At 38.6% G+C, this 14,186-nt stretch overlaps 1 protein-coding gene across 5 annotated transcripts in view; it reads left to right on the top strand.

The window, feature by feature from the left end:
* Positions 1–14,186, top strand: part of gdpd5b (glycerophosphodiester phosphodiesterase domain containing 5b) — a 47,069-nt gene that overhangs the window by 8,302 nt on the left and 24,581 nt on the right. For all 5 annotated transcript variants that reach the window (XM_044201799.1, XM_044201798.1, XM_044201800.1 and 2 more), the window contains one exon: positions 7,993–8,166. In XM_044201799.1, the coding sequence (XP_044057734.1) occupies positions 8,050–8,166 (117 nt within the window). In that variant the 5' untranslated portion in view covers positions 7,993–8,049. The remainder of the gene's footprint in view (positions 1–7,992; positions 8,167–14,186) is intronic.

The raw sequence follows: 14,186 nt of genomic DNA, 5'->3' as shown, positions 1-14,186 counted from the left end.
AAAACTATGAAGTGCCCTGTTAATACTAACACCAGATGCGCAGATAGAGTGGATTCCTGCTCAGTTTCAATGTCACCCTATGGGCCTATGACTGAACAGCTTGGGGAAAGTGAGGTTTTCAACACTATCACAAATCAGCTGTCTTCAACATGTGCGATAGCTGTCATTGACTGGCATAGCTGACCGGACCATTTGAGAGTGGTTTGTGGTGGGACTTAAATGTCGGACTCAGGATGAACAGGAGCTGTGGGCTTTGGGCTGTGGCCATTAATTATTTGCATTCCACCACACGGACTCATGGGAGTGATTTGATATTAGTTTGGTTAGAATTATGTTCATAACTTATGTTGAGCTGTTAATATTTTTGGTTGAATTCGAGATCAGATGGAAATATGCCAAACATTGTTTTTGTTGGGTTTTTACATGAATTGGCATAAACAAACTGCAGCACTAATTGAAAAAGCACCATTTATATTGCACTGCATTGTTAATATATTACATGCAATACCTTAAAACCACCAAAATGTATGTTGTATGCTTTCCTGAGCTTGCAGCCTCATCTGGAAGGTCTAGATAGTTTCCACATGTTTTGATATTTTTACTGCTATGCTTGGCTGATTGTGTTACTTTGTCAAGTGATCGTCACGTCTTGAAGATGGCAAGGAGTAAACATTGTCCAATGTTTCACAGCAGAATGTAATAGAAAATGGTTGGAGAGAAAATTCAGAATTTGGAATTTTTTAAATCTCGCAAGCAAAATGTTTTGTTTAGCAAATGGGCAAATGCTGGTGGGTCAGGTGGTGCCTGAACCATTATTTTTCATGTTTCCACAAAGTAAATCTTGTAATGTGCGACCCCATTTTGTTTACAAGTGTTGTTGTCTTCAAGTGAGCACACTCTTCTGATGTCAGGATGATAATTATTGTCAGGAAATTTTCTGAAGTTTCTTCAGGAAAAAAAAATCTTAAATGGAGCTTAGCCTATGCTCTAATATATTGAGCAACTCACTTGGTGTTTTATTGTTGAAACCTCTGCTCATCAACTCCATGGTTATTGAAGGGGGTGTTAGCACATGATGGTGAATACAGCTTGTCTGGCTGATTATTACTTTCATCATACCGGTAGAAGAAACTAAATGAAACCGTTGCTTTGAGGGCCTCATAAGTCATTTAGCATGAATAAGCCAATTGACATGGTTGATGCAACCCTATTACATCAGTTTTTATAGTGCTCGCTACATGCCTTTGAAATGTGTTGTAACTTAGTTGTGATTTCCCAGTCTCTTCTTTATGATGCAGTTAATATTTGTAAACCGATATCTGCATATGAATGTAGAATCTGTAGGCAAGGGTCAAGATTTTGGTGTCGGAAGCATTCTGGTTTCCATTTGTAGTCTAGTGTAGGGCTAAACTGGAAGTTAGCCAGCTCAGGCGGTGGAGTTTCTTGTGTGCTTGCTCTATGGGCCGCACAATGTGGAAGCATATGCCGAATATCCTGGTAATTTTATACCGGGAAGTCGAAGTTTTTTGGGTTCATGTGCCACTGAGCAATAGGCATGCGATAGGAATGAATGGAGAGCCCCGCCTCCAACGCTGTATCCAGTTCTCTTTATACATCCATGATCGGCTATCGTTGCCAGTAGATGGTTCTGAGATTGTGACTGTGTGTGTTACTGTGCAGCCTTTACAATTCACAATTTAGGTGTTTTTGTGGGACTCTTCGAGAATAGATTAATAAATAGTGTACATTTATAAGTAGTCTGCATTATGGATATTAGGAGTAAGGGCCAAAAGTAATATTAAGGCAATAATAAATTGTGATTATAGTGTGAGGGGAAAGAAATTAACAAAACAGAAAACTTAGCCAAGTGCTGTGACTTTCCTGCTGGGATTTACTTAATTTAGTAGTAGTAGTAGTAGTAGTAGTAGTAGTAGTAGTAGTAGTAGTAGTAGTAGTAGTAGTTTTCCCATTGCTTCACTTGAAGGAGTTATATTTTGGACAGTGTCCACACTCGTGCACAAACAGACAATATGTATATGTAATATGTAATATGTAGTCTATGCCTGGCCAGTTAGAGCACTTCTCCAGATTTTTGGTTTCCCAGGAAACTTGCCTGGCTTTGTCACAAGGCAAGAGGAATTAAAGAAAGCAGTGAGATGCTTAGCCTACATTAGTGTGTGTGTGTGTCTATCTTTATTACCTGTGCTCACATCTGTTTACATAGCTGATGAAAGGCTAATCTGTAGCCTTTTAGGACTGATCAAATGAAAATCTGCTTTTTTCCCTTTTTTTAGATTACTTGTTTAGAGATTTGCTGAGGTGATAATCACACTGCCCTTGTGGCATAATTGATACTTGAAGTTAAACTTAAAAAAATAAAATTTACATGGATATACAATTTACTACACTGTTGCCAACTGATACAACACAATTATGACTGAACCAATGGCCTATTTATAAAAGCCTGTACATCTACTGTTCTAAACACTGGAGACTTGTGCTGCAGGTCTGTCCTACAGTGGACAGGAAGCGATGGGGTTCTCTTTACAGAAAGCAGCAACAGTGGTTTGTTTAGATTAAACAGAAGAATATGTGTGTAGCATGAGCTACCAGTACCAAGAGTTGGGGGGCAATGGATCTTTCATGACTTAAATTAAATGTTGCCAAAAACACTTTATACTCTCTACAGCGAGAACACTCGACTGTCAGTGCTGAGCCAGCTTTAACAGCTCTGATGCAATGACTCTCTCATTGCTTGTTATAACAGGCTTTATCGCCCATGTGTCACTAATCAACTCCCTCACAGGCATCTTCTGATGCCACATGGTTCAGCCAAGTCTCCATGGTGCTCCTTTACTTGGTATCCATTGCACATCTCCATAAGCACTTCAGATCTTTCAAACTTGACTGGAATCAGGGAAAAATTAAATGGAGGTCCATTTGCAGGAGACTAGATTCCTTAATGTAATGCAGGTAGATAGTTGTGTGTTGTATTTTTTAATTTGTTTATGTAATGATTTACTATATATTGTGTTACACTCTGACTGTCGGTGTCACCAAGGTGCTCACATCTGATTTTGCCAAAATTCTAAAATGCAAACTTTTTGGCCTTTGCACACATATTCTTCTGATTCCAATGTTTAGCTTTGACACTGAGTGTCACTGTGTCATGCAAAAGTCTACTTTGTCATGCTTGTTTACCCCTTTTGTTGGGAAGTTCTAAGATGCTCTGCAGAACAAGATAATGAGTTAAATGTGTGAATTTTGGACCCACATCGCAATCATTCGGCTGCAGAACACAGTGACTTTCTTTTGCCCTTTATGGGAACACTTCAGACACTTCTGTCATTTTGGGGAAGGCTGAATTGAAACTGCAGCAGCTTACTAGCTACATGTTCTATTACAATATAGAGATCAATAAAATTAAACACCTGACAGTGGTACTACAATAAACATTACCTTTATGAAGCTTATAATGCCACCTCTTTTTGAGATCAGTCTGTGTTCAGCCGCACTTGTTGGTTCAACTCTATAGTGATATGTGAACAAGAGCACCATACACTAATGCAATCCAATATAACAACAATACACCCCATGGCATAAAAAAGATCAGTTGAAATAAAGATGGGAAGTAAAATTTAAGAGTCAGTAACTGAACATTACAAGCTTCACAGCATTTGCAATAAAAGCAAACCTGGTGTATAGGATTACATTACATTTGAACAGGTATTACTGTCATGTTGTCCACTCTCTCTTATAAAAGATACTGCACTCTTTAAGTAAGGATAATTTGTCTCTCTTTAAAAAAACAAACAAAAAACTATTCCTTTTTAAGGAGCTTTGCTTTCTCATCAGTGGGTTGGCCTTCGATCCCATAGTTCTCTGCTGCTTGGCCTCTCCCTCAGTTCCTTGGTCAGAAGAAGACACTGTTTTCTGCTGGGAAACTGCTGAAGCATTTCCTCCCCTGCAGACTGTTTTCCCTCGCTGTGCCTTTTGATTGGAGGAAATGAGGCAGCAGAAAAGGAGATGACAACAGCTGTTTAGGGGTTTTTCATACAATCCTCATATCTTCTCTTCTCGTTCAACCAAGTTCAGACAACTTGTGACAGATGAGAAAGCTGCTTCTCCTGTGGTGGAAAGCTCTAATCACTTTTTGATTTCACTTGTTAAATCTAATTCAGTCACAAAGAGGCAACGTAGCTGACCGGATCTGAAATGGTGTTTAAAGGCTTGGCAAAGTAGATATATTCATTAGAAAGTTTGATTATGAAACTAAGCACGAGGAACGTGTTCTTATTTTGTGTGCAGTCATTCCAGCTTCTGTGGCTCAGTTGTTGTGTTTGTGACACAGTGAGTCACTGTGACAGTGCAGCCCACATGGTGGTCACACTTTTACACCTACTGTGGTCTGAGGTGTCACATCCATGTTGGCAAAATATGACAGTGCTAGTGCAGAGTCTTGGATGACTATAATTTATTTTACTTTTGGGATTCGAGTGCAGAACATTACTATTAATGCTGTATTTAGCTTAGCTCTGCCAATCCATTGCAGTTTATTCAGGATTTCATTGTCTCTACTGGGTCATATTTAGTTAATGAGTTTCTGGAAAGACATAATGCTGATGAAGGGATTAATTGCAGCGCTTTTCCTTCTGTCTTTATACATCCTGGAGGAGGGTTGGTGTATTAACTACAAAGTAAAAAATGGATGAGCCTCTCAGTTCAAGGTGACATATGTGGCCTCAGTGCTGCTCTGCCTAATTATGAAAATATCTCACATCAAATAGTTGGAATTAAAAGGCTGTTTGATGTTCAGCTCAATTGAAGTAGCAGTGATGTTTGTGATATATTTGACTTTGAGGATACAAGTGGCTGCGACACTATCATGAATGGAAGCTTTTGGAGGTAAACATGTTAAAACATAAACCGCATCAATCACTTTGCTGTAACAACATGGACACATTGCTGTGGATACAAGTTTGAACATTAGAATTTGTCAACAAGTGACAACATGACGGTGCAGAAAGGGGTTGTTACTTTGCCTGGATGAACACACCAATGGGGCTCTACTGCTTCAGCTGCACAAGTGTTTTTCAGTCTTAAAGGCTTGGCCGGCATGCCCAGACACACATCCATATTTGTCTTTTGTTCATTATGTTAGGAGTTGTTGATCATACTCAACCATCATTGAAGTTCAGACAAAATGTTAATTAAAAATCACATTTTCAATTTCTTTATTTGTCAATGGATTTATTTAGATTTTCATTTTTACACCGCCTATGTGCTGAAATGAATGGAGAAATTGGAAATAATTTTGATTTGTTTAATTTCATTTGTTTTTGTTTTTTTTAAATTTGAGATCTATACCACTAATTGGGCAAAACATGTCACGTTTGACCTGAAAGTAGTGCTAGATCAAAGACCAAATTGTTACCTAAATCAGAACGGTTTCTTTTTTTTGTTTGTTTGTTTGTTTTTTTGTGGTGCATTGCTAAGTTGTATTACATCACTAAGTCTGTAACAAGTGAAGGAAACATACTTCTGAAATGGCAAAAAATTTATAAAATAAAAGTATCTATGCATCTTCTGTGTGCTTTCAATGTCCATATTTTGACATGTCAGAGTAGTGGAAACCTGTGCTTACAAAGCTGTGATCTCCATACGTTCAACAGACATGATTTATTCAGAAGAAATATCAGACAAGCATAATTGCTATACCAGTAGTAAAAGCAGTTCCTGATCTGATTAAGGTCTGAATCCCTCAGACTGCAATGTAGCTACTCCGTAAAGGTGGCTGCATGACAGCTTGATGTTGGGTAATACAGTAGTGCAGACTCCAAGTAAGATAAGGTGATTGATAACACCCTGGCTCATTGTGTGTTGGGCCAGCAGTAGAAAGAACAGTGAATCTCTGTATTCATCCGACCATGCCTGGTTTTGTTTGACAGAGCCTGTCCTGTATCAGTCAGTGGGTCTGTCAGCCACCACGGTGAAAACAATACCAGCTGTGACAGCGTGTGGCTGGTATTGTTTTCACCTTGTGAGTCTGTGTGTGTGTCATCATGGCAAAATGTGGTCCTGGAGACACCTACTGTAGCGTGAACTACTCAGAAATGGTTTTGAGTAGTTTGCCAGGTGTTTATCTGTCTGTCTGTCCGTGGAAAGATTTTGTCAACGCGATAGCATCTCAACCGTCCAAGATGCAGTCACGAAACTATACAGGGGTGTAGTTCGAAGATTGGTGTGGTTCGAGCAAGGGCACTGGAAGTAGGGAAGGGGCTCTTGCCCCACCCACTTTACGCCCTTGGCCCACTCACTTCTCTCATGTCATGAGATTGCACCATACACACCGATTTGGCATTGCGGCTGGTGTGATTCCATCTCAAGATGGTCTCTAGTTACTTTGCTATTTTGTTCTGTGCATTTGTGCTTTTCTTCTTCAGTTTTTAGGCTTGGTACCAATGTTGTTTCTTTGGCTACATCTCTGTTTTGTAATTGCATCTGCTGTATGTGGTTGATTCAAGTGTAACACTTAGCCTAACACTTTCAAGGCATAGAGCAGTTTTGCACATTGCTTGTCAAGACCCTTGTGGTCTGGCCTGGCCTGGCCCATCCCAGCAGTTTTACTAATAACAGGAAACGTGCCCACTGCTGCATGATGCTAATGAGCAGCTGCCCAAAGCCCGAGACAGCCTGATTACAGCAGGAAGAGTGTAGTTAACATGCAGAAATGCTCTGAAACATCAGATGTGACTTAGCCATGTGCTAGCTGTGCATCACAAAATGCAAGGAATATTACCAGTTAAAATGTGTTTGTGTATATACACTTTTAAACATGTTTGTTTGACTCTCATTTACAAATAGATATCATTAATTCTGCACAGTTTATGCTTTGATAACAAGATGCACTTTCAACCCCAGATTGAACGGAGATGTGTGTTTTGCAGCGGCAGCACAACAGGCTCCATCTTGTCCCTGGAGAGTGAGATAAACTTGTGATAACAGTCAGCACTGCTGTAATATCATTATTGTTGTTATAGCTGATTGCAGAGTCTCCGTGCTGAATCAGCTGCAACTCAAGGGGAGGACTGAGTTATAATTATTCACAGCCTGCTACTTCCTGCCATGGTCAACTCCACTTTATTGGACAGGCCGGAAATGGGTGCTGGGTTTTTTTTCTAAAGTATCTTGATCTTTTGCTGCTCCTCCACGTTGAGAGGGGGTAGTGGAGCTGGAACAGGAACCAGGGTAGGATGCCTCCCTGAAACTGACCTTTGCTAGCCTAAATATTTCAGATAGAGCATTACATGATGCAGAGACCCTCTGGTTTTTAGAGAGATCTAGAAAAGGAAGGAGAGAAGATGGAAAGGCCTTGTGCACATTTTTGGGTTCATTGCAACACAGAATTATTGTTCTGCTTGCAGGTTTAGTTTCCATGTTGGCCATTAAAGCTGTACAAAGCAACATGCATCAATTTTTATACTGTAAGTTGAAGGGTTTTGCTAAAATGTCACTGTTATTACATCCTTGTTACACCTGTTGGCCTTGTGTTTGCCTGGCCTTTGTTCTGGGCCTGACATAAAAGGGAGAGATGAGGCCTACATGCTGCCTTTTGGCCCAGATATGTAGTGACTGTGGGATACATTCATTGTCACTGTAATTTAATGTGACGTTCAAGAGATGGTCGGTTCACCAAGCCCTTTTCAATTTCATTTTTTTTTTTTTTTTTTTTTTTCTTCCTTGATTATATTGATGAAAGCTTCTAGCAGTCTCAGTCGTCATTGGAAACGGGATCTGGGAAACAAGGTCTTAATTTGAGGCTGGGCTTTGTATCAAAAACATGGTGCTTTTCAAGCCAGGCGTGTGTTTTTATCAAATCACCAGACATGTTACTCTAGTTCAATTTGGTCTTTTTGGTCTCACCATTTTGTAATCATGTTGTTTGCATCAACATTAATGCTAACATTTCATATGTTTTTAATTTTCTTACAGGATACTTCGTAGTGAGTGGGATGTTAGAGCTCTGGAAGCAGGACTGACTGAAGGAGCATGGTGAAACACCAACCCCTCCAGGTCTATGAGCGCCAACTGTGTTTGTCATGTATCACTGGGATATACGGTTGCCGCTGGAAACGCTATCAACGTTCCCATGATGACACCACCAAGGTGAGAGGGGGTGGAAACCCCTTTTGTGGGTGAATTACATTGTTAGTATTGCTGTACATCTGGTTGTCAGTGATTAAACAGAACATAGTCTGACACAATGTAGCATATTGCATACAGTACATGTGGTCACTAGATAATACACATCACTCATTGGTGCCTTCAGCAGCCAGTCTGTTAATTTGACTGGCCTTGTCTGAATCTTTCACATTTTACAGATTTAGTACAGTACAGTTTTTTATTTGGGAGATTATTATAGCAGGAAATAGACTTCAGGCTGCCCATGCTGTTATTGATTTTCTAGGTCATTATAAGCTGTACACACACTCATACAGTATGTGCACATGAGCTCACTTCAGGTTGGCAGTGAATGAGACCTGATCATCTCATTGTATGCGTAATTTATTCTGTCAAGGTCATTTTCCATGATAACTGTGAAACTGTCCTTAGAGAGATCGATGTAGAATATCAGTTTTCAGCTTTTTAATAACAGTCCTTTTTAAAAATGTGAAATTCTACGAAATTTAATTACCATGTTTCTCGTCTGTTTTCTACATCGTCCAATGACCTACTACCTACATTTTTGACAAAAAAAAAAAGAGAGTATAAAAAATTATGTCATTCCTCTAATTGATTTTTGGCTGTTGAATTTAAAAGCTATTATTGTAGCTGTTACAATAATAAGAGTCTCTTCACAGCTCGGAGTAACAAGATGGCTGTGTAGGAAGTGGAACATTTGCGAAAGTGCTTTGTTACTGAATGTACTAGTGAGGAAAACCGTATAAAACCCATAGAGCCTGTGTTTGGCATCCATAGCAGTGTGCTCTTACACCTCATGGTGTCTAGATACCCTAAACTGATGTTTGCCTCTCAATGACCGATTATGTCCTTGCTGGCTTATGTTCCTTGAGTTTGAGAGGTTCATTTGACATTACAATACTCTGCTGTTTCAAGTTGTCTGTCATCTACGTTCTGCACATTTGTAAATAGTTTAATCAGATTTTGTCATAAATATTACAAGTCAAATGGATTTTTGTGTATGTGGATTTAGTATAGAGCCACAAGCCTGGCAATTGTTAGTGCAGGATATACTGCAAGTATTTTGTATAGGAGTCACATATATCATAGTCTTGAGACAATGAATGGTAATCAGAAATACTTCATTGATCCCCGAGGGGAAACTCTTTCGTTACAGCTGCTCACTGTCACGTCAATGCACACAAGAATAGAAGTACTAAGCAAATCAAAATATAATATGCTATAATACAGGTAAGCGTACCAAAGTACCAAAGTGGATTTAGAGGTTGATAAGTTTGTACGGTATAAGTGCAATAATGAGTACTGTCTAGTTAAGTGTAGCTTATTAAGATGATTATGAGACGGTGGATATTGCACAGCAGTAATAGAAGTATGAATAAATATCAATAAATGGAGAATTTTAAACTGAAAACAGAGTATATTGCACAGGAGTATTAAACAGAGAATATTACACAATTATTTCAAGTATTGCAGTGATGTTAATGATCCAATGTCCAGTTTAGTGACTTAGGGTCATATAGACTGACACTGAGAGTTGTATATTTGGCAGCTAAATTATTTTTAACCATTTAAATGTATGCCTGTAAATGGTTACATTCTTAATTATGCAGTTTTTTAATGAATGATATATCATTTTTAACACTAACTAAACTTTCTTAATAGAAATTTAAAGCCAAAGTCTGCAACCAGAACAGTCACATGCAACTCCCAAGCAAAGATTTTTTTTTTCTAGTATTAGTAGTAGGATAAGTATTATAGCCTACATAAAATCAGCAATTCATCCTGACCTTTCCCTCTATCTGCTCTACTCCGTATTTAGGAAGGACTCAGAGGTTATGTTGATGCAACAAACTCTAAACACACAGCACATACCCATGTGTGCACTCACATGCACTCAGACACTAGGTTGGATAATTTATTTATGCCCACATACCATACTGTAGACAAGCAGAAACCTAGGACACAGACAATAGACTCATGACACACACACACACACACACACAGATGCACCAAAGAAAATATATGGCCTTCATTAAACCTACATTACTGTAGGTGTGTAAACAAACAGACACAAATAACACAGGCAGGGATGGGTGGTTATATGGGTAGTTATATTTGATAGCTCTTGGATCATATAAAAAGCAGAACTAAATACAGAAAGATTGATTTCCCCACCCCTCACTCCTGTTTGCAGGAAACTGGACACCGTGTAGCTCTGTTTCCTGTTGCAAGTGGTTGTCTTTCAGGCCAACTGAGAGGATAGTGCAGAGTCAGCATTCTTTGTTCACGGTGCTCATCCTTTGTTTTGACCGTGTGGTGGTGGATAGGGCTTGTCTTGACCCCCAGAGTGTAAGAAGCCCACAGTAGGGCACATGCACTCTGCAGGCTGCGGTCAATTTTCATTCAGTTGATTTTGGAAGTTGATATTTTTCCCTCAACATTCTTTTGGTTTGTTTGCATAATAAGTGGAGAGAACTGAAAACAAATTGAGCCAAAATTATGCGTTCTACAATAATTGTACTGCCCTGTCTTAATGCAGTCAGTAGTTATGAAGAATGGAGGAATAGAGCTGTGTAATCTGCTATGTATTTGTCCGTATTTATTTGAGTGTCTACTAGGAACAGAGATCTGTCATTTCCATTGAGAATGCTTCCTAGCATAGGTCAAGGTGATGTTATATAAGACTGCATCATTAACTATCCCAGTAAACAAACTGTGACCAATCAAGGACAGGTATCAGCTACATGTAACTTGACCTGAGCGAATCACAGAAGCGTGAGAACTGAGAATCTCATGTTGAAACAACTGTAGACTCATTCATAATCCACAAGTGGATCATGCTATTTCTCTCCTTTTTTTCATCTTTGTTCACTGCCATTCAGGTTGACTGGCTGTCTTAGTGAAGCTGCTTCTGTCTGTGTTCAAGGTGCTTTGTAGGAAGACAGCCCACGTCATGCAGTGCAAGCCGATCTGGCCTCTCAGTAATAATTGAAAGTATTTCCATTTAGCCAGTCTTTACCATTCAGTCACACAAAGGCTTCAAAAATAGAAGCAAAGCTGCTCTGCTTTCATTTGTCAGTTAGCTTGTGGTCTTCATTAGCCCTGGTGTGTGAAATATTGGACAAATAAGACAACACAGTTACCAAGAACTAGCAGTTGCACTTACTTGGTTGCAGGAATTATGGTGACTCCACAAAGTGGCATATTGTTGTTTTATTTGCTTTGTAAAGCAACAGTTAAAACTCAAATTCAAAACTAAACTAAAATTCAAATAATTGTTGTAGAGATGTTGATCGTGAAATTGTTGCCTTTTTCTTGCATCCTCTGAAATGTGTTTTTCTTTTGTGTGATTTCAGTTTTTGGACCAGTGACGTATTATATTCATTTCTAAAGGACATTAACATTTTCCAGCTACATTTTTTTCCTCTGCATTTTGTGTGCCTGATCACATACTTCCACACGTTTTCCTTCAGAGTGAAAGGTCATAAGCTTCAATAAATCCGATGTGAGGTGACTCGATGATGAGGCTGAGGGTGTGATGGATGTTTGATGATGATCTGTTAATAGTTTGTCCACTGACATTAATTTGTAGGCTGTGATGTAAATTCAAAGACGCTTTATAGAATGTTGTGACAATTTGCTCCTTGTCTTTGTCTTATGTGATGGTGATCTGAATATCTTTTAAGTTTTGGACTGTTGGTCAGACAAAACAAGACATTTGAAGATGTCAACTTGGGCTTTAGGAAATTGTGATCAGGTTTTTCACTATAGTCTGACATTTTATAGACAAAACGATTAATCGAGAACATAATCAGCAAATTAATCGATAATGAAAATAATTGTTTGTTGCAACCTTCCACCTCATTCGTACTGTAATTCAAATCGATTAATAATGATTCATTGAAGTTTTAATAATAGATGTTATATTCTATTATACTGCAGTATCAATGCAAATGTAATAAATATGTGGTGATGTGTCAGGTCATCTACTGTCTTCCCCGCCTTGCCTAAAAAGATGCAGTCACTCAAGCAGTATATACTCACATGTTCCAGATAGTGAAGGGTGAGGGATTTATTTGTAGTTTCACTGTAACTTCAGTGCATGGTAAAACTGGTTTGCAGTTTTATTTCATTTATTTGAATCCTTACACTAGAGCCTCTAGTTTTACGGCAGTCACTTTAATGTGTAAGATTCTTCCACTGTGGAAGAATCAAAGCAGCTGTCGCTAAGGGACTGAAGGAAACTATGTAGAATCTGAAATATCCACCTGATAAGTGCTCTGATAAGTCAGATGGTTGCTGCACAACATTTACTTTATCTGCTGTAATTAGAAAGTCCCCAAGCTGTTTCCTGGTGTGTGTGGCTGTTCACCCCTGTGATGCATAGAGAAAGTGACTTGTGCTCTACCTTAAATAAGTAATCCAAGCATCCAGTAAATGCAAAACATATCCACAACGTGAAATGTATAGCATATATTAGTCATATTTCAATGACATGAAGTTGGGGTAAACAACAACCACAAATATGTGACCCTTTCACAGCAGAACAATGATCAGATTTAAAATGATTTAAAAGGGAGAAGCAATGCCATATAAGGTCTACAGATTAAATAGTAGAACATTAACAACTTTCGTCTGTAAAATACATCAACAGTGTTATTTATGAATTTATTCATTTTAGCATAGTGGGCGATTTATGTAGAAAATGGAGGTTCAGTTATGTATCAGGATTGTGTCATATATTTCAATTTTCAGGACCACCATCAATGTTTGCATACACATTGTGTGCATATCTCTGTAAAGCAGTGCACACCCAGTGTGAAATGCCAGAGACTTATCTGCATATGCTCAGGAATGTGACAAGGAACTGAGGTGTTAAATTCGGTGAAGAGAGAGGCATGTGAGGCTGTGCCTGTGCCTCACAGGGAAAGAAGTACTGTCAGCAAAAGAATAACAGTAAAAGCAGCTTTGTCTTTTTTTTTCCTTTTTTTTGCTTTGTGAGTTCTCCTACATTTACATGAGTTTTCAAGTTTATTCACACACACCAACATTTTTGTGTTTGTTTGTATCTGTCTGTATTTATCTTGACAGCAAATTGATTCAGGGCCATCCCACACCATATTTTCTCTCCAGTGTTGGCATGTTAGATGGCAGCATGCTGAGTCAAGCTGTCATAACTAATTGAATGCATCATTTAATTGTGCGTTGTCTCTATAGTAGCAGAGGTATGCACTGAAATGATCTGCCCGCAAATTATTTCTACCATACATGTAGAAATTTAGCATGTGTATATATGAATGTTGAATGTCTATTTTGGTATAAGGAACCCAAATGTTGGCAGTCAAAACACACTTTATATGAGACACATACTACCCGGAGTAAATAGCTGAAAAATTAGAATGGATGACAAATTAGTAAATTGGTCTGATTTTATGTGCTTTCTAAGCTTAGGTATTATGCTTTTCAGACATTTTCAACATCTCTTAGTAGGTTGCCAATACAGTAGTTGCTATTTGTCTGCCCTCTGATGAATAATCTTGTCAAATGAATATGTACTGTAATTCCCAGAGTTGAATCACAGCCAGAAGCACATAATCAGAAAGTTGTCTTGCGATATTGGTGTAGAGAAGTGCGTTGGCGTACATGGTGATGTACTGTACATGATAAAAGGACAGTTTCTTCATGTATTCTTCATGAAGTAACCAACACACAGCTAAACTTGCTTAATTAGTATTTATATGTTCACACATACTACTGTTCATAAAGTTCTACAAAAGACTGCTCTGAAATGTGTGCAGTTATTATTACACTAGTAAATCTACATGCTTGCCTGTGTGATTTATAGGCTGTCGGGCTGTGTTCTTTCTCTGTGTGCTGCTGTTAAAGGGGTCAGAGTCAAGCACAGAAAGCTAGTATACTGTAGCTGCATTTGTAGGTTTGATATGGAAGCAAATTAGGGTCATTGATATTTTGAGCTTGTAAAA

This window comes from Siniperca chuatsi, linkage group LG7 (genome assembly GCF_020085105.1).
Source record: "Siniperca chuatsi isolate FFG_IHB_CAS linkage group LG7, ASM2008510v1, whole genome shotgun sequence".
NCBI classification, from domain to species: Eukaryota; Metazoa; Chordata; class Actinopteri; order Centrarchiformes; family Sinipercidae; genus Siniperca; species Siniperca chuatsi.
This window is presented reverse-complemented; position numbering and strand designations above follow the sequence as displayed.